The sequence below is a fragment of the Peromyscus eremicus genome, chromosome 13 (assembly GCF_949786415.1).
Source record: "Peromyscus eremicus chromosome 13, PerEre_H2_v1, whole genome shotgun sequence".
NCBI lineage: Eukaryota > Metazoa > Chordata > Mammalia > Rodentia > Cricetidae > Peromyscus > Peromyscus eremicus.
The window spans coordinates 5,874,546-5,894,827 of NC_081429.1; the positions used below are offsets into that span (position 1 = coordinate 5,874,546).

At 52.4% G+C, this 20,282-nt stretch overlaps 1 protein-coding gene across 6 annotated transcripts in view; it reads left to right on the forward strand.

Annotated features, from left to right (window-relative positions):
• Agap1 (ArfGAP with GTPase domain, ankyrin repeat and PH domain 1) overlaps positions 1-20,282 on the forward strand; it is a 437,938-nt gene that overhangs the window by 118,741 nt on the left and 298,915 nt on the right. For 2 of the 6 annotated variants that reach the window (XM_059278336.1, XM_059278337.1), the window contains exon 1: positions 15,088-15,961. The exons of 2 other annotated variants lie outside the window; for them this stretch is intronic. In XM_059278336.1, coding sequence (XP_059134319.1) covers positions 15,106-15,961 — 856 coding nt within the window. In that variant the 5' untranslated portion in view covers positions 15,088-15,105. Of the gene's footprint in view, positions 1-15,080; positions 15,962-20,282 lie in introns of those variants that run through there. 2 more of the 6 variants (XM_059278340.1, XM_059278335.1) reach the window with 2 other exon arrangements.

Below are 20,282 nucleotides of genomic sequence, written 5' to 3' on the forward strand. Positions count from 1 at the left end.
TGTGACGTGCACTAGATACCAGTGGTTATTAGTAGTCAGTGGTGCCCCCAGCCACCCATGTTGACAGCCTTCTTACTGAGCCCTCAGGAGCTTTAAGACTACTCCTTTTTCCTCCCGCATAACATTGCTTGATTATAATTTGTTCAGAAAGCTCCCTGCCTCGGATCTCTGCTTTATCTTACACGTAGGCAAAATGGTTTCCAAATTAGAGTAAAAATATCCAAAATAGTCTATTGGGACCTCTGAGTTGTTCCTTCCAGCTGTGTCTAGGCCAAAGTCAAACAGTTACAAGGAGCAAACAGTGTGGGCTCAGTCCTTCTCTGTCACCGCTATTGGCATTCATATAGGAAGCCCGGCGAACTCGGAAAGAAAATGACTTTCTGATGGAATCCTATCGTTTCAAACAAATGTCTTCCATGAAGGAAGAATATTAATTACTGCTGTATCCGGAGCAGCCCCCTCCTCTCTTTGAGTTGTGTATTCATCTAGAAGTACAAGGTCAGGATAGATTTAAAAGCAGGCGGCAGCTTTGAAATGTAATTCATCCTGGAACTGAGAACAGTAGTTACCGAGGTGTACAGGTGCCAGAAGACAGGCGGCCGTGGCTTCCGCTTTTGTTCTTTAAAGCGCTTTATTCCATCGGGAGGTCAGCGCCCGGGATGCTCCATTTGTGTATCACCAGACTGAGCAGGCGAATGTGATAGCAGACAGGCTCAAAGTGAGGTCCTGGCTCTGCTTATAGGTGACCTCAAGATCAGTGGAGTTCAGCGACATCTTTGAAAGTCAAGCTCAGTGGGCAGAGCTTACTTGCGTGGGCGTCTTTCCCCTGTGTGTGTTCAGTGTTGCCCTCTCCACCCCCACTTTCCAAAGTGAAGGTGGCTGGGTTAGCAGACCCATGTTGAGTGCTCTCATCTCATCAATTAAGGCCAGTTATGGGGCTTCTCTGGCAAGGTTGTGTGTGAGTCACGCAGGGGCAGGGCCCTGGCTCAGTATGCTGCTCTGCAGGGCGCATTAGAGCAGGGTTCCTTATCTGCTGAGGAAGGAATCTTTAGTGCCAGGCGTGCATTTCTAACACATTTCACAGGATTCACTGGCACACATGTGTTCAGTGGAGACTTATAAGGCCTTTGGGTGTGTGTGCCTGTTTTCCCCCTTCTCTCTGTGGGTCTGTGTCACTGTCGTGCGACACCCCCTCCCCCTGCCCCCATGTACGCATGAGTGCCTATGGTGCTGTTCTGAATGCCCTGGGGTGATTGATGTTGGAGTAAGAGACTGATTTTGCTCTAGGGATTTATAGAAATGGGAGGGGGCAGACAGTGATTAGAGCTTTGTTTCTCCCTGCTAAATCACTATCTTGGCAACACAGCCCAACCAAGAACGGCAAGGAAATGCCATGTCCAGAGAAGGCAGACCATCGAACAGTCTTGCCTTTCCAGGCTCCTAGGGTTGTCCTTCCCTGCAGCCTGCAGCCCCCATCCTGATGCCTCCAGGGCTGCGTCTGCTGCTGCTGGCTAATGAGGCCACATGTAGGGAGTGAATATTGCCACCATCTGTCTTGGTTCCTCATGCCCTAGTGGGGGCAGTTACCTGGATCCAGGAAGATGCAGCTGCCTTACTGGGCAGGCCCAGTGTGCTTGGGTTTGGATTCCAGCCTCAGACTGGATTTGCATGAATGTATGGCAGTCACTCCACAGCCTTTAAAGCAAGGGAGAAGCTTTGCACAAGGATTCTGTCATTGGCGTCGCTGAACACAGTTACAGCATTTGAGCAAGGCATGCCTGGCTTTAAACGGATCTGTTGGTTTTTTTTTTTTTTTTTTCTTTTCATCAGGAGGTAGTGAGAGTCTAGATAAGCTGCCCGAACCCACCTGGGTGCAGTTGGTTTCCTAGCTTCCCAAATGGGTGACAGTGACTCTGAGCTGTGAAGGGACTCTGCTACTTCTAAGCAGAGAGGTGGGGACTTCATTATGAGAGACTAGAGGTCTCCCTGCCATCTCAAGGTGACCTCTAGCTGCTGGAGCACAGGTACCGGCTGCACGCACGCACGCACGCACGCACGCACGCACGCACGCACGCACACCCCGTTTATGCTGCTGTTGCCCTGAGTTTTTACTGAGAAGACCCCCAGTAGTATTCAGACATTACGAAGGTGTGGTTAGCATTGTCAGCATGCCAGCATCTCGAATCAGCTGGAAGATAAGCCTTTGGCCTGACTGTGAATGATATTCTAGATGGGTTAATTGAGGTGGGAAGACTCACCCTAAGTGTGGAGAGCGTCATTCCATATGTTGAGGTCCCAGACTGAATTGAAAAAGAACTACAGATGTGATGCGACCAGCTGCATCTCGTTCTTATGCCATGATGGTCTAGTAACCTGAACTTTGAGTCCAGTAAACCTTCCTTAGGGTACTTCTGTCAGTCATTTGGTAACCAAGGAAACAGATGGTGACTGCTGTGGGCTGCATTTGTTGATCCCAAAGGTTGCATGCTGCTGTCCGAGCTCCAAGTTCCTTAAAATGTGACTGCATTTAGAGATAGACTTTAACAAGGTGGTTAACATGAGGCCCTTGTCCAGTAGGACTGATGGCTCTGAGAAATCAGAACATGATAGACATGGGGGAGGCCATGATGGAAGGGGTCATGTGACACATCGGTAACCTACAACATCCACTAGCTAAGAGGGACCCTGATTCTGCCTATGTCTTGGTCTTGGACTCCACCTTACAGAGCTATGAACATCTTTCACCCATCATTGAAGCCCCAGCCTGTAGAACTTTGTTAGGGTGGCCCTGGCTAACCAAGGGTGGCTCTTGCCGGGGCCATTAAGATATTGGTGAGCAGCTCCATATTCATGCAAGTTTTTCCATTCTATGTTCCTTTCCTACCTGCAGAATGTGTGCATCTTTTTCTCTTAGTGCAAGGGCTTCCATTAGCACAGTGGTTCTCAACCTCCCTAATGCTGCGACCCTTTAATACAGTTCCTCGTGTTGTGGTGACCCCCAACCATAAAATTATTTTTGTTGCTACTTCATAACTGTAATTTTGCTACTGTTATGAATCATAATAAATATCTGTGTTTTCTGGTGGTCTTAGGTGACCCCTGTGAAAAGGTCCTTTGCCCTCCCCCAGGGGTGTCGTGACCTATAGGGTGAGAAATGCCTGTACTAGCAGAAATAATAGAGTAGCTGCCCTTGGCACCTGCAAGAGTCTGTATATGTTCAGAGGAACAAGCAATTCCTCTCGTGCCCAGGCCTGGGTAGGGCTCTAATTATATCCGGAATGCCTCTGTGGGAAAGAATTTATGGCTTTATAAGTGAATGTTTCCGATTTAGGGAAGGGAAGTTGGCAATTGGGAGACCTTCTTACTGCCCTCCAAGCTGGGGGCGGAGCCTGGGAGGATCAGTGCCAGAGCCCAGCCCAGTATAGCCTGGGGCCCTACAGTGGCAGAGGGTAGGGTGGGCAGGACAGCAGATACCCTGGCAGGGTGTGGACTTGGCATGGGGGCTATGGGATGGAGGGGTGCATGAGGGATTAGGGCAGAAGCCAGTGGAAAGCCAACAGGGGGTAGTTTCAGAGCCTGGTTGGTTTCACTCTAGGAGCTCAGTAGGGCAAGGGGAATGGGGTATGATCTTGGGGACTGTCCTAACCTTAGGGCTTGACCCTGGTCTCCTCCCTTCCTGAGCTCCGGCCCTGGCCACCTGCTTCCATGTTTTCATTCAGTTACCATTTCTGTCTGCTTGTTCTGCAACTTCTTTCTCCATGCTGTTTCCTCCCTTCTCTCGGTTCCTCCTCTCTACCATTTCCTCCTTCCTCTTCCTTCTTGCTTACACTTGGGCCTGCAGAATCACAGATTCCATGCATTCTGCGTCTGCCAAAGCTGACCACTCATCGGACAGATTGGTAACAAAGTTGCAGCTCTAACAAAGCATGGGTTGACCTTTCCCCTCGTTCTTATTCTCTTAAAAGTTACAATATAACAAAACAACGATTGGTAGAGCACTTTGCATTAGTTCTGGCCAGTGTTCTGGAGATGCAACCATGTAACACTCAGTACACCCTTTCAAATTAGGAGTTGGAGTTTGGTGTGGGGGTAGGGCGGCCCAGCAAATAGTTGAAACATGATTCCCATGGGTTGTTGGGCCTGAGCCAGTTTCCATCATCTTCTGTGGGAGCCAGGCACAGTTAGAATCCCCGACTTTCCCTATTCATAAAATAGGGATCATAGTAGCCACACCTGCCCTTGAATGCCCTTCTCAAATACTGGTCTGCCACTCAGGAGGGGCAAGCTGAGCCCTAATACAGGGAGCTTAGCTGCAGAGAGATTGGGAGTATGACGCTGGGTTGGCAGTGGTCTTACTTTCCAGAGATGAGCTGTTTCACTGAGAGCCACGTGGCATACTCTTTGGGGCCTTGGAGTCTCTGGTCTCTTTTCTTGTACCTTATTTCAATCAGACCAGGTATAAGTGCTTCATGCACTCCTTACAGGAACTAGCTGCATGCTGCCTCCTGCTTAGGTCTGCCCTTGGCCAGGAGGGCAGGAGGGTAGGCCAGGTGGGCTGGCAGTGTTGTGAATCCCATGTTTACCTGCTCGTGTTGGTGGTTGATGATAACCAGGGAATGCTGCAGGGTTACAGAAGCCTGCTTCCTGAGCTCAGTATGTTCGCCACACTGCTGCTCAGGGATGCATTAGGCTCTTGTTCCCCCTGGATATAAACCCCAAGTTCTCCAGGATCCTCCTGAGAAAAGTCCCCAGGGGAACATTCTGCTGTCTCTCTCTGCCACCCTCTCTAGCCTGAAATTCCCCACAGTGACTGTTGCTTCTCTAGAAATCCTTTGACAGCCAGGGGAGCAGCAGGTGAGGTCCCCACTTTCTGGGAGCCAGTTTGGGATCCCTGTATCTACCTGTCACCACTCCTGCCGTGTCCTGGGGCAGTGACAGTGGTGACTGGGAAAGCCGTGCAGAGCTGGCTGGCGGCTGAGGGCATGAGGCTTCACCACCAGCTCTCGGGCACAGCTACTGCCAGTCTCCTTTGAAGCAGCTCCAGGTTGTTCCAAGACTTTTTCTCTGGCTCCTCTGAGCCCGGGGCCTGAATCTCTGTAGATCCTTTGAATGTCAAGTCTTGGTGGACCAGACAGCCACTTCCAATGCTAGGAATGCCAAGGATGGGCCTGGCATGGGTCCTCCCTGCCATGTGCCCAACTAGGATATGAACGTAAAGGGCTCCCTGGAGCCTCTGCACCCAACCCTGATGCCTATCACCCTGGGCTCTCCATAGGCAGTCACATTTGGAGAAACCCTTCCCCCTGGGACACACAGTTAAGTATGTTTTCCTGGTTTCCACCGAGGGAGGAACAGGCTATCGCAGAGGGCGGCCTCCCAGGGTCAGCTGCAGCTGAGGATTTTTGTGGTCAGTGACTCACCATCTCTCCGTCCCTGTGTCTGTCCCTAACCACTGGAGACTGTGTGGGTAAACTTCCATGCAGTGGTGAGGTGCATTGTGGGAGAGGGGTCCAAAAAGGGGCATCATGGGGGTGCAGTGCAAGTCAGCTGACCTGGTTTGCGACATGATTGGGGCAGGACTGCTGCCCTGCAGAAGTGATCCTGAACCATCTGCCAGCAGGATTTGTCTAGCAGGAAACTGGTAGGGGAGGGGTGAAGCTGTTGTCCACGGAGGTGGGAGGTTGTTAAGTTCCTGGGGCAGAGACAGGGAAGAGTGTCTCTTCTTCAGGGAGGGCATGGCCAGCGCCAGCAGAAGAACCTGTATCAGGCCCTGGTGATGAGTTGGACTTAGCTCCATTTTGCTGAGAAAGGAGATAAAGGTGTGCTAGTAAGGAAATGGGGCAGACACTTGCATTAAACACACACCAGATCAACGCTCCGTACACCAGATCAGATTTATCCATTTGGCTGTCATAGCTCTGCCGTGTTTTCACAGACTCTTGGCCCCGTATCATTCCAGTCATGGAACCTGCTCCCAGCCACTGTGTTCTGCAGTGTGGCTGAAGGTGTCGGTCTGGTGCCACTTGAAGAGTGTGCATTCTACTCTGTAGGCAGGACGTAGCCACTGAGCACAATTGTACCGTGAAGCCCTGATAGCAGGACTGAGGACTGTTCCTGGCAAGGGAGCTGAGGGTAGGCATGGGCCAGGCTGGGCCGGGCTTGGAAATCCATCTGTGTGGAGTGGGTGAGGGAGTGCGGGATCCCCTAGATCGGAGGGAGGTGGGCGCTGGCCAGAAGACCTGCAGGTGGAAGAGCTCTTTCACTTTGTGGAGAACGAGTCTGAGGGAAAAGAGGTGACTATAGTGAACAACACAGTCATCTGCCAACTCAAATGTATGACCCGAGGTCATCTAAGAGGGGACAGGCAGCTTGAAGTCACTGGAGTGCGGAAGAGCTGGCCAGGGCTACAGTGAGGCCCCAGTCCTGTGGGTGACACATTTTGCTGCTGCACATGTCCTAGAGTGCCCCTCCCAGGGATAAAGATGGGGTGGGACATGTTCCCAGGTGACACCAGTGTGCTGATCCAGAGGCCATGTCTGAATTGGGGTTTGAAAGAATCTCCTTTGGGCCATGACCAGGTGTGGTATCTTGGAGTAGCCAGGGCCAGGTAGAGTAGTGCCTGCTGGGGACTGTAAGGACCGACCCCTGTTCTTTGCCGGATAGTGAGGAGAAAGCCAGGACTACAGGGCCCTGTCAGCTCTAGGCATGTCCCCCGTGTGGCATGGAAGGAGGCCTGGAGTGAGGGAAGCTGAGGTGGCAGGTGTGGTCTGAGACCCCTGGCTGCTTTGGTGGTGGGCTGGTCTTGAGGTGGGCTTAGGAGGTTAAAGGGTTATCCCCGCTTTCCATGTTCCTAACTGCAAACATGCCGCGGTGTCTCGGGAGTCCTGCTGCAGAGGGCACTGCCCAACGGTGCCCAGAGCCAGGCACTCTGTTCCTGGATCCTGGAAGTTTTGTCTGTGTGTGCCCAGCTAGTTCTCCATCTTTAACATCCCCCGAGAGACAAAGTGCAGAGTTGTGGGAGAACCGTTACAAGTCAAGGGTAACTGAACTGGCGCCCATTGCTCTTCAGTTCACCTTCCTCCTTCAGTTTGCCTTCTTTCTGGAAGATTTTGGAAAGAGTCGCAGGTAGCTAGCTGAGCATCAGAGTGTAGAGAAGCTCAGTGGCTGTGGTGTGGCTGGGCTTCTGACAAAGCCCTCTGTCCTCACGCCCTCCACCCCGGACTCCATGCCCTGCCACTGTAGATGCTTAGCTTGATCTCTGCACAGGGCCCCTGGGAGCGGGTGGGAGGCAGGTGGATAAGACGCTATGGATGTTTTCGTCTCTGTTAGTGTCGGCCAGGATTCGGCCACCTGTCCTTCTCTTCCGAGGAGCTCGGATACAAATTGAAACCTCCAGGGGAAGTGGTTGATGTCTACTGCCTGAGTTTGTTCATCCTTGGAGCTGGAGGAGCACTGAAGGGATCCCCTGGTTGACAGGGGCAGGGTTGTGACGGTATGTCTGCTGCCAGGGGAGGGAGGGAGGAGGGGAGGGAGGGAGGGAGGGATTGAGTTAAATAGGCAGCTTAGATAGTTCTTGATGTTTAGCACGGGAGAATGGATCCTCCTTTGAAGCCTCTGGTCATAGAGAATTCCAGAGAGAACCCAACCTGGTAGTGGTAACTACCAAAGTGCAGAAGTGGTAACGATCGAATGTGCTTTCCTGGAAGCCTGGTTCTGTGTGTATCTGCACAGACCTTGGGCATCATTTGGTACCTTGATTTTGATTTTCGTGTAAATAGCACTGTGTCTAAATCTCTGAGGTCAGCAGATCTAAAGGAAAACCTGTGAAACCCCGCAATGTAGAAAGGTGAGGTGACTGGAAAGGATTCTTTCTTGGCTTTCTACTAACGCCTGCTGAGTACTGTCTTCCTCTCTGCCAGCTGCCATTGTCTTCATCAGAGCAGCTGTGCCTGCTTGCATGAGAACCTCAAGATCAGGCTTCTTTCACTGTGGATGGTCGCTCAGAGAAGAGTGCCTCTCATGGAGGAGGTCCACTGGATTCTCACGGGGTCTTAATGCTTCTGTCCTGTGCTTTACAGCTATTGTATGGCATTCTGTTGCAATTGCATGTGGCCTTGGGGTTTTGGGAGGTGCTAGAGTCCATAGGCTGCAGAAGGCTACCGGAAAGGGGGCCCTATCTCTGCGTCTATGGCAAGTCATCATTCACGCTGAGGGGAGATGTAATGGTGGTGCAGCTGCATTAGGGTTACCTGCGCTGGTAGGAGTAACCCTTCATCCATGCTCTGAAAGCCCGGCCAGCTCATCAGTGGAACGGTACTCGGTACTTTGTCTTTGGTGCTCTAAAGAAAGGGGTCGATGTTCACAGCCCTCTCGGGAAAGAGTTCCCACAACACCAGGGCCTGCTTCACAGCCGTTGAAGGCTGTGTCCCCTTGTTGATGCTCCTGATTCCATTTCCTTGGCTGCACGTGCACGGAGCTGGTGTGTGGAAGGCTGGAGGCAGGGACTATGGGGCGGGAATCCCTTGGTGTGCTCTGGCTGTGCCCATGCCTAGCCCCTGGGGAGTCACTCTCAGTGGGGCTGTGCTGAGTGTTGCTTGAATTCATTTGTGTGAAGTAATGGCTCATAGATCAGACTGCTGTCTGAGGTCTTCACTGACACCTACAACACTTTCCATGTGTGACAGCGAGGCTACTCACAGCAGGTGCTCTGTAGAGCCTGGTAGAAAGTGGAGGTGAGGTTTCTACTCGGTTTGGGATTGCCCTCTGGGTACACTGTTCCAGGCTGGAAGCTGTGGCTGGACTTGGGCTCCTCCCTGGCCCTCCCGCAGGAAGGAGGCTGTTATCCTCTGTTCCTTGGTGGTCTCCAGTGTCATAGGATGGCATCTCTGTGAGGGTGACAGTGGAGGATCCCAAGGCTTCGGAGAAGCCAGTCAGTGCTGGCCTTTCCTGACCCCTCCACACCTAACGTGGGCTATTTTGTAGATGAACATATTGTTGCCTCGGTGTAGACTTCCACAAAATCCTCCCCCGCGTTTTATTCTCGGCCATGATACTTGTTCATTCAGAGAAATTTTAGTGGGTGACCTGTGCATCCTCACAGGATGGTGGGTGGCCTTCCTCTAGCTGTTGGGGGGCTGGTTCCTGGAAAGAAGGCAGCCTCTCTTATAGAAAGCCCGCCTAGAGCTGCTCTGTACTGTTAACCTGTGCAGAGGTGGGAAGGTGTGGCCGGGAAGCGTCCTGTGTTTCTACTCAATGTTGTGCCTGTGGAGCAGGCCTTCTCCATCCGTGGCAGTCTCGTCCTCAGGAGACATTTGACAACCCTTAGAGGCGTTTTTCCTGGTATAGCTGGGAAGGTTGTTACCGGCATCAAGTGAGTAGAGGTCAGGCCTGAAAGAAAGCCCTATAACAAAGGACTGGCCAGCTGAGTGTCACAGCACTGAGGACGCCTGGCCTGGAACCTCTGTCCCCTCAGTGTTGCTGTGCCCTGCACCATGGCTGCCGTACACTTCCTTCTTGCAGCACTTGGTACTTGCCTCAGCCTTAGTGAACAGCTTCCCGCTGCCTCTCTGTGACCTCCTGCCCGTCAGTTCCCCTTCTCCCTGCCGCAAGCTCGGGGCCTGGCCTACGTACCGTTGGAGGCCGCCTCCCTGGCACCTGCACCAGTAGCTGCAGGTGAATGCAGGGTGGTCTCGTGTTTGAAGTTTGTCGGCACCCGATAAGGCTAACAGGACTCCCTGGCTTGGTGGCTGAGCCCTCTGTAGCTAGAGGGCACCAGTCCTGCCCATTGCGTCATGCAGGTGTGTTTGTCAACTCAGCTGGTGCTTTCCTGACATCGAGGAATCCCTGGGAAGGCAGCCCAGAGGAGGCACTGGCTGGGCTGGACTCTATACTCTCAGGGGCACAGCAGGGTCCCTTGTTCTCCACTGTCCTTCCCCTCACATTGGGGGATTGGTACCCACTCATCCCTACCAGACTGCCTTCTGACAGGACGTGGAAGTCAAAACCCATCTTCCTGGAGTCAAGCCAAATTTGGTTTTGGTAAGCTGCCCTGACCGGATTTCCATCCTTGTTAATGCCTAAACCATGGTGGCACTGTCACTGAGGTGACATCCAGGAACCACCCAGTCACCATTGAAAAGCCCACGGAGGCATCTGCCTGCAGGTATTCTGACCACTCTCCGCCGTGTCTCTGGCCTGTTGGCAGCCTTGCTCCTGTGGCTGCTGCATGAGGAACAGTGAGGAAGGGTGATGGCGCTCAGAGGACTACGGTCCTTCCGCTTGCCTAGTCAGCATGTCCCTGCCCTGAAGAAGAGCACACTTGCCCTTCCTGCCCAGCTTTCCAGGATCCGATACGCTTCCTTTACCTTTCCACCCCTTTCTCTGGGGGAGATGGCTCTGGGTACCGAACCCAGGGCCTTGCACCTGCTAGACGACTGAGCTACAACTCCATCTCTGTAGTTTTGTTTCCAGACAGGGTCTTGCTAAGTTGCCCAGGGGAATTTGAACTCTCTCTGTGGCTCAAGCAAGCCTCAGATTTGCTGTCCCTCCTTAGCCTCCCAGGTAGCTGGAATAACAGGTCTGACATGATTCTGTTTGCAACCTCCAGCTTATCAAACATGAAAAGTAGGGTCCCTACAGACTGCAGCATCCTAGGTAGGGACGGTACCCAGGCCATCCAACACATCGTGACAGATCTCCAATCAGAAATCCTTCCAAAGCCTTTAGGATGGGATGGAGGCTCGTGCTGAGATCCGGAAGTGTCAGTCAGATACATACATGTCTTTTTTCTTGCAGCATCTCCCTGTCAGATAGCCAATTACCAGAAGGTAGCTCCTGAGACCCAGCAAATAGTTCTTTGTGGCTCTCAGCTTCTGTGCCCAGGCCAGGAGAGGACCATGCTTGGTGGTTTCTGCCAACAGACATGAATCTAAAAGACAGTGTGCCTGATTACTAGCTATCAAGTTGTGTTTTTTGGAAAGTCGGCCTGTGAAGCAGATGGCCTCTGCTGACTCGCATAGAGAAGATCCTTTAAATAAGGCTTCTAGGCTTTCCTAACCAACACTGGGCAAAATCTAATGTTCACAAAGGAGGCTTAATTGATGGCCTGCTAGAAATGGCACTGGATATAGGACATGGAGGGTGACCAAAGGCTCCTCCAAGGGTTGGGGCATTGGAAGGGCTATTTGGATCCTCTAGGGCTTTCTTATTTAGGTAGCTGTCCCTGCAGTGCTCAGGCCCTGCCCATGTGCTTTTGAAGGATGGATCAAAGAGATCAAGGACACAGTGTGTGTGTGTGTGTGTGTGTGTGTGTGTGTGTGTGTGTGTGTGTGTGTGTGTGTGTGTGTGTTGCTGTATGGTGTAGAAGATCCATGATGTGGTCTGGTAGTATCCATTTAAGAACACTCAACAGAATACCCCAGGAACACTCAGCATGCCATGGGAAGCGTTTTCTTTTAGCAGAGGCAGGTCTGGCTTTGTGCAGGGGATTTAGGTTTTGGAGTGACAGGCTCAGGATCCTGTGTCTTCTGAGACTGGGAGAGCCCAAGTCTCCAGGGCTGTGGGGAGAGGCCATGTGCCGTGACCAGGATATCTAGGTCTTCAGGGGAGTCTCCAGGACTTGTGTGTGGAGCCTGTGCTTCCTCCTGGGGAGAGTGCTGAGAGAGAGCAGCAGCTTGGCTGGCTGGGTGCTCTGAGTCTTCCTGGGAGACTGTGTGTCATCTGAGGTGGATGGAATGGATTCTTCTACTCTGCAGCTTGCATCCTAGTATGGCAAAGCACAAAACCCGGGATGGATTCCATGCCAAGAAAGAGGAATGGCCTGGCACTATCTAGTATTTCAGCTCTAAAGGAATGCAAAGGCACCTCCCACCCCACCACCCCCTCCCCCAACACCTCATTTCGGCTCTGAGTATGCCTCAGGTAATAAGGAAGTGTATTTCCCTGTCTTCACTATGCAGTAGATGTTAAGGTTCACGTGGGCATTTTCAAGAAGCCCCATCTTGCACACTGAGAGTTAGCCTCAGGCTCCAGTGAGCCTGGATCCCTACCTTTGCCCCTCGCAAGGCTCTCTCCTTCCACAGTGTGCAGCTCCTATTTCTCAGCTTGCAGACCTGGTGAGCCGGGCATTTGTACAGCCACAGCTGTAAGGTTAGACTGTTGCCAGGTCCTGGTGTACTAATTTATTAGCTGGACAGCGCGATGGTTACTGTTGTCCTCTCTGACATTGTCCTCCAGTCTTTTTAGAACTATAACCATCATTTTTATAAGTTTGTGAATTCCTTGACGCATGAGACCCTGCCTTGTGTTTTTGTATGTTATACACACATACACACACACACACACACACACACACTCACTTTGATGAACCAATAGAAAAACAATGAAAATATGTTCATAATACTTCCTGGTAATACCAGGGTTTTGTGTAATTTTTAATGGACTCTAGGCCAGTACCGTTCATGTTTTGTTTGCTCTTCCTTGCTAATAAAGCTGCTGAAACAGAAGACATTAGTGCAGGTATGAGCACTGAGGAGTTCCGCTCTCACCCAGGAGCTGTGTAGTCTTGGGGCATGTCTCCACCCTCTCTGAGCCTCAACATCCTCTGACCAGGATGAATCTAGACATTTTAATAGATGTTTCATGCCTGGCTTCCACCCTAGAATAGTTGGTGTCTCTTGGGTTTTATCTGAGAGAATTGCTTTATTGAACCAGAGGGTAAGATGACCTTGACCTTTGAATGATGTGTCTGAAGAACCACCGCAGAGATCAAGAGTTTCAAACAGAAGCTATACGTTGCCTGGGGCTGATGGAAGGGTCATATGATTGAGGTAGAAGTCACTGGTGGTGGTTAGCTGTTTTCAAGCATCTTAAAAAAAAAAAAAAAAAAGGAGTTTGGAGAGATGGTTCAGTGGGAGAAGTGCTTGCCATACAAACACCAGGACAGGACCTTGAACCCCTGTACCCACTTAAATGTCAGGTGGATGTGGCAACCCACCTGTAATCCCAGCCCTTGGGGGACAGAGATTGGGGATCCCTGGAACAACTGACTAGCTCGACTAGCCAGATCAAGTTCAGGGTTCAAGTGAGAGACCCTGCCTTAACATATAAAATGAAGAGTGATTGAGGACGGATACTGTCATCCACCCTTGGCCTTCACAGGTGCATGCACACATACACGCCCCCACACACATGCACACCCACATGCAGGCAATAAGTAAATGAACCATATAGAAACTTTTCTGATATCTTTTTCTTTAAAAATCCCAGTTTCTTAAACTGCTGTCTCTTTCAGGAGACCTGACCCATTCATTCTTACACCACTTTCACTGACACGAACACAGCAGATACCCCCAACGTTGTGTAGTGAGGTTACAATACTAGCTGGAGAGACCTGAGAAGTGCCTGAACTTCACAGCCAGCTGCACCTTGCCTAGGTGTACCCTCCAGGGAACTCTGGCCTTTTCAGGCCAAGAGAGGACCCCATCAGCATCCGGTTAGTGGGCACTGTATATATATATATATTGCATTTTCCTCCTGGACCCTGTAAACAAGACAACAGAGGCAGTACATCTGTGTTCAGGATGGTCTGAACTGGCTGGATGCCTGTATGTAAATCCTCTAGTACTTGGAGGTGGGGTCCCAGATGAACACGTGTGGGAGGTGAGGGGCAGTAAGCAGGGGAGTGAAGGGCAGTGCAATGGGCTCATAGCGTTGTAACCAGCTCGTTACCCCAAAAATGCTCATCTAAGCTAGAGAACTCTTACCTCCACCTTACCGTTGGAGAACCCAGATGGTTAGGAGGGAGAGGAGCCTGGCAAGTCTCTCTTCCTGCTTCTAAGCCTGCTACTCAGGTAGCAGACTTATATTTTGGAAAATAACTTATAAATTATCTTAGACACACTGGCCCAGTGCCTCGGGGAGTGACTTTTTGTTGTTATCTTCTTTTAAAAATTAATTTTTTTATTTATGTGTATTTGCTTGAATTTATGTGTACCAAGCACACCAGGTACCCTTGGAGGTCACAAGAGGGCGTCAGGTCCCCTGGAACTGGAGTTACAGATGGTTGTGATCCCCTTATGTGGGATGTGGGAACCAAACCCGATCTAGAAGAGTCAGTTCTCTTAACAGCTTCTCTTGTTTTCTAGGAATTCCCTGTTAGAGGTTACATGTTTCAAAGAAATCTATTATTGTTGAGATCTGGTCTCTCCTTGTGGATGGGTGGTCTGGAATTACTAGCCTCAAACTCACGATCCTCCTGCCTCAGCCTCGGGAATATTTTCCAGCAAGTCCTTTGAGTTTTCATCTTCTAAGCTGCACGGATAGTGGAGGCCTCAGATGACCCTGCAGCAGGTCCTGGAGAGTGGTGTAGGTTTACTGCGCAGGGTTGATCCGCTCCGCGGGGCAGGGATCCAGCCCAGCGCTTGGGCCTTCCCTTCGCCGCGCTCGCCGCCGCCTCCGCGCTCCCGGGACCCGCTGGCCCCGCTGGGCGCGCGGCCCGCAGTCTCCGCACGTCGGCCTCCGCCCGCCCGCCCCGCCCCGGCGCGCATTTCCATTTTAAACCGCCGCCCGCCCGCCCGTCCCTCGACCGACCGCGGCCGGCGCAGCAACCCGCGTGCCCCGATCCCCGGGAGAGGCGGAGGCTGCGGGACCGCCGAGCTGTGCAGGAAAAGGCCGTGGGATGCGCTTGGGCCCCGCGCCCTAGACAATGAAGCCGCGGGCATCGCCGCCCGCAGTGGGCCCTGCGCGCCCAGGCCGCACCTGCCGGCGAGGCGGGTTCCGCGCCTGAGCGCCTGCCCGGCCCCCCATGGCTCGGCTCCCCGGGCGCGGACCCCGGCACTCGGGCCGCGTGGCGCGCGGGCGGGCGGACTCCAGGGGCGCTGTTCCCGCAGCCTAAGCGCGGGCCTCGCTGCGCGCGGGGGGCGTGGGCGCCTCTCCCTGCCGGCCCGGGCTCTGCACCTGGCCGGCCCTGCGCCCGCGGCGCGCGTCCCGACGGCCGGCGGCGCTGGATGCAGTCGGGCCTGGGAGAGCGGCGCGGCGGCCGCGGCCCCTGGGGACATGTACCTGCTGGACGGCAGCGGCGAGCCCGCGTCGCCGCCCGCGGACGCGATGCCGCGCGGGACGCCCCCCAGGAAGACCGTCTACCGCATCTCGGTGACCATGGTCAGGAAGGAGCAGCTGGCCGCTCCTGTTCCGCGCCCCGCTCGGCGTCCCCGGCCCGCACGTTCTCCGGACGCGCCCGGGCGACTGGAAGAGGAGGCCGAGGAGGCGGCGGCTGAGGATCCTGAGGCCGGGCCGCGCGCCTGGGACTTCCGCGCTTTCCGCACACGCAGCACCGGGCAGCTGGAGCTCGGGCGGCTGCGGCCATGCACACGCGGCGCGGAGCCCGAGGACCTGATGGGAAGCCCCTCGGCCGAGGGACCCAGCAGCCCCGATGGGGAGGAGGCTCGGGCCGCGCCCCTGCGGCGGAGCCTCAGCTTCAGGCACTGGAGCGAGCCCGAGGCGCCGCGGAGCCCTGCGCTGAGCGGCGGGAGGCGCCACAGCAGCTCCGGGAGCCTGGCATGGGCGCCTGACGACGAGGTCGAGGCAGAGGCCGCCTCGGAGCCGGTGGCCGGAGCGCAGCCCGCGACGGAGAAGCGCAACACCTTGGATGTAGGCGAGGTGCTCAGCAAGAACGATGCGCTCTCGGACCTGGAGCGCTGGGAGCGCAGCAAGAGCAAGAACCGCACGCTGGACAACAGCGACCTGCAGCGGCTAGAGCGTGCGCGGGCCGCGGCCGCTGGCCCTGGGGCAGCCTCGGAGCACCGGCTGCTGCGCTTCTTCAGCGGCATCTTCGCGCGCAGGGACGGCGGGCCCTCACCCCGCAGCGGTGCCCTGCGCTCCCGCGGTTACTTCAGCCTGCGGAGGGCCCCGGCCGACACACACTCGTCCAGCGCAGAGAGCATCGAGGGGTCCCCGCGCAGAGGTGGGCAGCTCGGGGGGTGGCGGGGAGGTGGGGGTAGGCTCTTGGACAAGCAGGAGAGCTGTGGGGGCTGGGCCTGCGCTCTGGCAGCCTGCAAGTGTGAGCACACTAGGGCCCTGGAGTAGCGGGGACACCTGCCTTCCCCAATGTCCAGCTTGGGTGGCAGCCTGGGTGGTCCTGAATGCTACCACCCCAGGCTTTATGTGCTTTAGCAGTTCTGGGTCTGTCACCTGGTCTTAGTGATCTTGACTAGGGTAAGATCACCTGGCTGGCCAATTGCTGCTCCTCTTGCTAGTTCAACCCTCTCCATCAGCAGGATGGAGCTAGAAGGCGCCTTTGCTCAGACCGAGGTTGGGGGTTGGGGTGGGCATAGCAGGTGCAGCTCCTGGCCAGCCACGACGAGCCCACATTCCTCTCGAGTCTATCCTTGCTCCCCTTCTTCAGCGCAGCAGGCTGCTGTTGGTTCCACTCTCCGAGTGCCCTGATGGCTGATTTGGGTGGTTCTACCTAGGGAGCTTTTGATAGTCAGTGAGAGCGGATGACAGGCATCCAGGCCCCTCTCCCTCCACATGTCACTGGGGAAAGCAAGCCCGGTAATGGATGCTAGGGAATGAGGGGCCAGTCCTGCAGCCCATCCTGAAACTAAAGGTGTCTCTTGTCTCTCACATGCCTACTGGGGTCTTGTGGAGAAATTTCTGGGGGTAGATACTGAAGGCGGTGAATTAGCCATATGATTGATAGCATTTGGGGGTCAGAAACCTCCTGAAACCACAAAACATGGATCTGGTTTCTGTTTATCACCTGGAGGGAAAAGACTGGGCACGGACGAGTAATTGTTACACTAGTGTGTGTGTGTGTGTGTGTGTGTGTGTGTGTGTGTGGCGGGGGAGGTTGGCATTTCACTAGGACAACTCTTTAATCTTGCTTCCGATTACAAAAAAATGTTGCTGCTGCCCACGAAGGTAGAAGCAGTGGAGTATAGTGGTTTCTACAATACCAGCTGGCTCCCGCCACCCTGGAAAGAGCTGCTCCCAGCTGGACCTCGCAGGCCAGCTGACTGCCGTAGGTCCAGGCTCACATTAACACCAACTTTGGCAGAGGACCGGTGGAAGACAAACTATTCTCATATTGCTGCCTATGGTTCTAGAGCAGAGAAGGGTTGGAGCCAACCCTGCCACGGCATGCTTGCCTGCTTGTTTTCTTTGTTTTGCTGGGAGGTTACCTGTCACCAGACTTGGTTGGTTGAGTTGCCTTGAACCCGTCTAGTTTTAACATGCCTTGCTCCGCTCCAACCATTAATCCCTCTCGCTTCCCCTCCCTCCCAATATGCTTTTAAAGTGTCAGAAAATGGCAGGAGTTAGTTTGGGGGCCAGTGAGATTGACTCAGCCAGGTAAAGGCACTTGCCACCAAGCTAGTGATCAGGTGTGATCCCCATGGCCCACTAGGTGAAAGAGGACTCCCACAGGTTGCCCTCTGACCTCCCCACATGGACCACAGGGCCAGTTGGCAAACTCACCCATGAAAATAAATAAAAGAAGAAAAAAAGAGTTGGTTTGCATGAAGTGGCTGTTGTGTCATTTGCACAGAGGAAGTGAAAATTGAAAGGTCCCTGTTGACTCTGACAAGCAGGCTTGCATCTCTGTTTTGTGGACTAGGTAGAAAACAGTAATTAGTTGCCTGGGTTCCAGATAAGTACCTGTCTTACAGAGATGGGGGAGAAGCACAGACATGATTGGCGTGAATATGCTTCAGCTGCACCTAGGTACAAGTTAAAAGCATTTGAGGTTTTGATGCGTCCTTTGGGACAAACACTTGAAAGTGGGTTTGCAATAGTAAAGGTGTTAAGTGTGTTGGAAGTTTGCCCCCCAGGGATACAAGTTTTTAATAGTAATGACTGTAGTAATGATCTTAGTGGCTGTCTCTGTGGACAGACCATCACCACAAACTGTATGGGTCATGTAGAAAACCCACAAGCTGGGTGTGATGGTATGTGTTTCTAATCCCAGCACTTGGGAAGTACAATTAGGAGGATCAGTCTCTGATACATATCAAGTTTGAGGACTGGTGTACATCACACCTTGTCTCAGAAAAAGGGAAAAAACAAAACAAAACCCAAACTGAAAATAGCATTTTTAAAAAAGTGTACTGGGTCATAGCATATGCGTATACACAGACCTCTGGGGCCTCACATTATTGTAAAGTTGTGGATCATGTGTGTGTATGTATTTGTAAATAAAGCTCTACACCTTTCATCCAGATAAAATCTTTGCCGTTGCTGAAGATGTCAGAACTGTCAGGTCACTGTCCTCAAGACTTAGGAGCAGCCTGTTCTGTGGCTGTCACAGCCGTGTTGCAGAACCCCAGCTTCAGGTCTTACCATTTCATCAGGATCCTGTGCAACGGTTTGGTTTGGTTTCTTTGTTTTGTTTTTTATGTATTTGTTTCTTAGAATGTCAGTTGTTGAGGCAGAGGTGGAGAGAGAGGTGGTTAAGAGTATATAACTGGCGGGGGGGTGGTGGCGGCGGCGGCGGCGGTGGCGCACGCCTTGAATCCCAGCACTCAGGAGGCAGAGCCAGGCGGATCTCTGTGAGTTCGAGGCCAGCCTGGTCTACAGAGTGAGATCCAGGACAGGCACCAAAACTACACAGAGAAACCCTGTCTCGAAAAACAAAAACAAACAAACAAACAAACAAAAAGAATATATAACTGTTCTTGCAGAGGACCCAGTTCCTAGCACCTACATCAGGCAGTTCATAATGTCCCGGAACATCAGTGCCAGAGGGTTCTGATGCCTTTGGCCTCCACAGGCACCTGCACTCATGCACATACTCATACAAGACATAAATACACATAACTAATAAACCAGCTCTTAAAGGATATCAGTTGTGTTATGTGAAAATCCCTGCTCGGAAGTTATGGTGGGGTACCCCAGATGCCATGGTTTCCCTTTGTGAATAGTGCCAGGGCCAGGCACATCCTGCCTTGCCTAAGCTTACTTTGGGGCTCAGGTGGCTTTGCAGGACTTAGAAATTTTATTGTTAGGAAGGGAGAACAGAGCTTGTTGTGAAATGTGAAGTGTGAGGTCAGGGGCTCCCTACAGCTGCATGCAGCTGGCTGCTGTTTGAGAGCAAAGCCTGAGCTTGGCTAAACTGAGGAACACGAGGCCCGTGCCAGTACCAAGCTGCTTTTACCACCCCAGACTTAAGCCTCTGCAGACCTGAAACATCATCAGCATCACCAGACACCTCAATGACTTCCTTTAAATGTAGGCCATAATGGTTTGGAGTTCATGAGTATAAAGAGAATTAGAGGTGGCAACACCCACAGATGCTTTCTGTCTCATAGCTATTGATTTTGAGTTGGCTGTAGGAAAAGTAACTTTAAAATTGATATTACGAGAAACAGTTTCCCTGTCTTAGAATACATGGCTGGTCTTAGATGAGATGTCTCTGTTAGCACAGGCAGAAGCAAAATGGTTAAAACCTTGTTTTAAGACATACACAGAGGCTCTGGACAGATGTGTGGTTGGTTTTCCTGGATTCCTAACTTCAGAGCTTTAGGGTGAAAGGATAGAAATAAGAAATAGCCCACCTTCCCAGGATGCCTCACTGGGCTTTCTCAGCCTGTACAGGCTCTTCTCACTGATGTTTGGAGTCCCAGGGTTTATATGGGTTAGACACAGTTTTCAGAAAGACCTTGTGTCAGATCCAGGACAGTTTTGTGTTATGTGATACAGGTGTGTTAAGACAGTCTGTTGACACAAATATAAGTCAATATAAGGAAAGATAAAATTGTAAGTGGCTAATAGCACTGACGGGTGTCGCTCTCTGGAGCCTGCTCTCTGTGTCTGACAGGTGCCATTAGACTAACTTGCCACTCCCGGGACCTAGCCGCCAGGCTAGAGATACATGCAGGGTCTTTTACTATGTGGGAGGATTGATTACTGCAATAAAGTGATTCCTTGATAGCTCTGGCTAGGACCAGCTTTTTAAATTAGTAATTTACAACTGATTTTTGAGAGCATGTTTCAACAGTAGCCCTGTTTCTTAGTTTCTGATTCCCTTGCTTCTGTATCTCTTAGTTATGATGGGATGAAAAGCTAGTAGAGTATCAAGCAAAGGACAAGAAACTTTAGTGGCCAGAAGAAGGAAATAGCAATTAAATGAAAGAAAATTGCTGCTGTAACTTGGTACATTGTTTTCAATTTGATTTGCCACGGACAGGGCAAATAGCTTATACTGAAACTGTGTCATTCACAGCCTTTCATGTGAAACATTTTGAATGATTTTCTACTCAGTCTTTGATGGCGGTAGTCTCTGCATT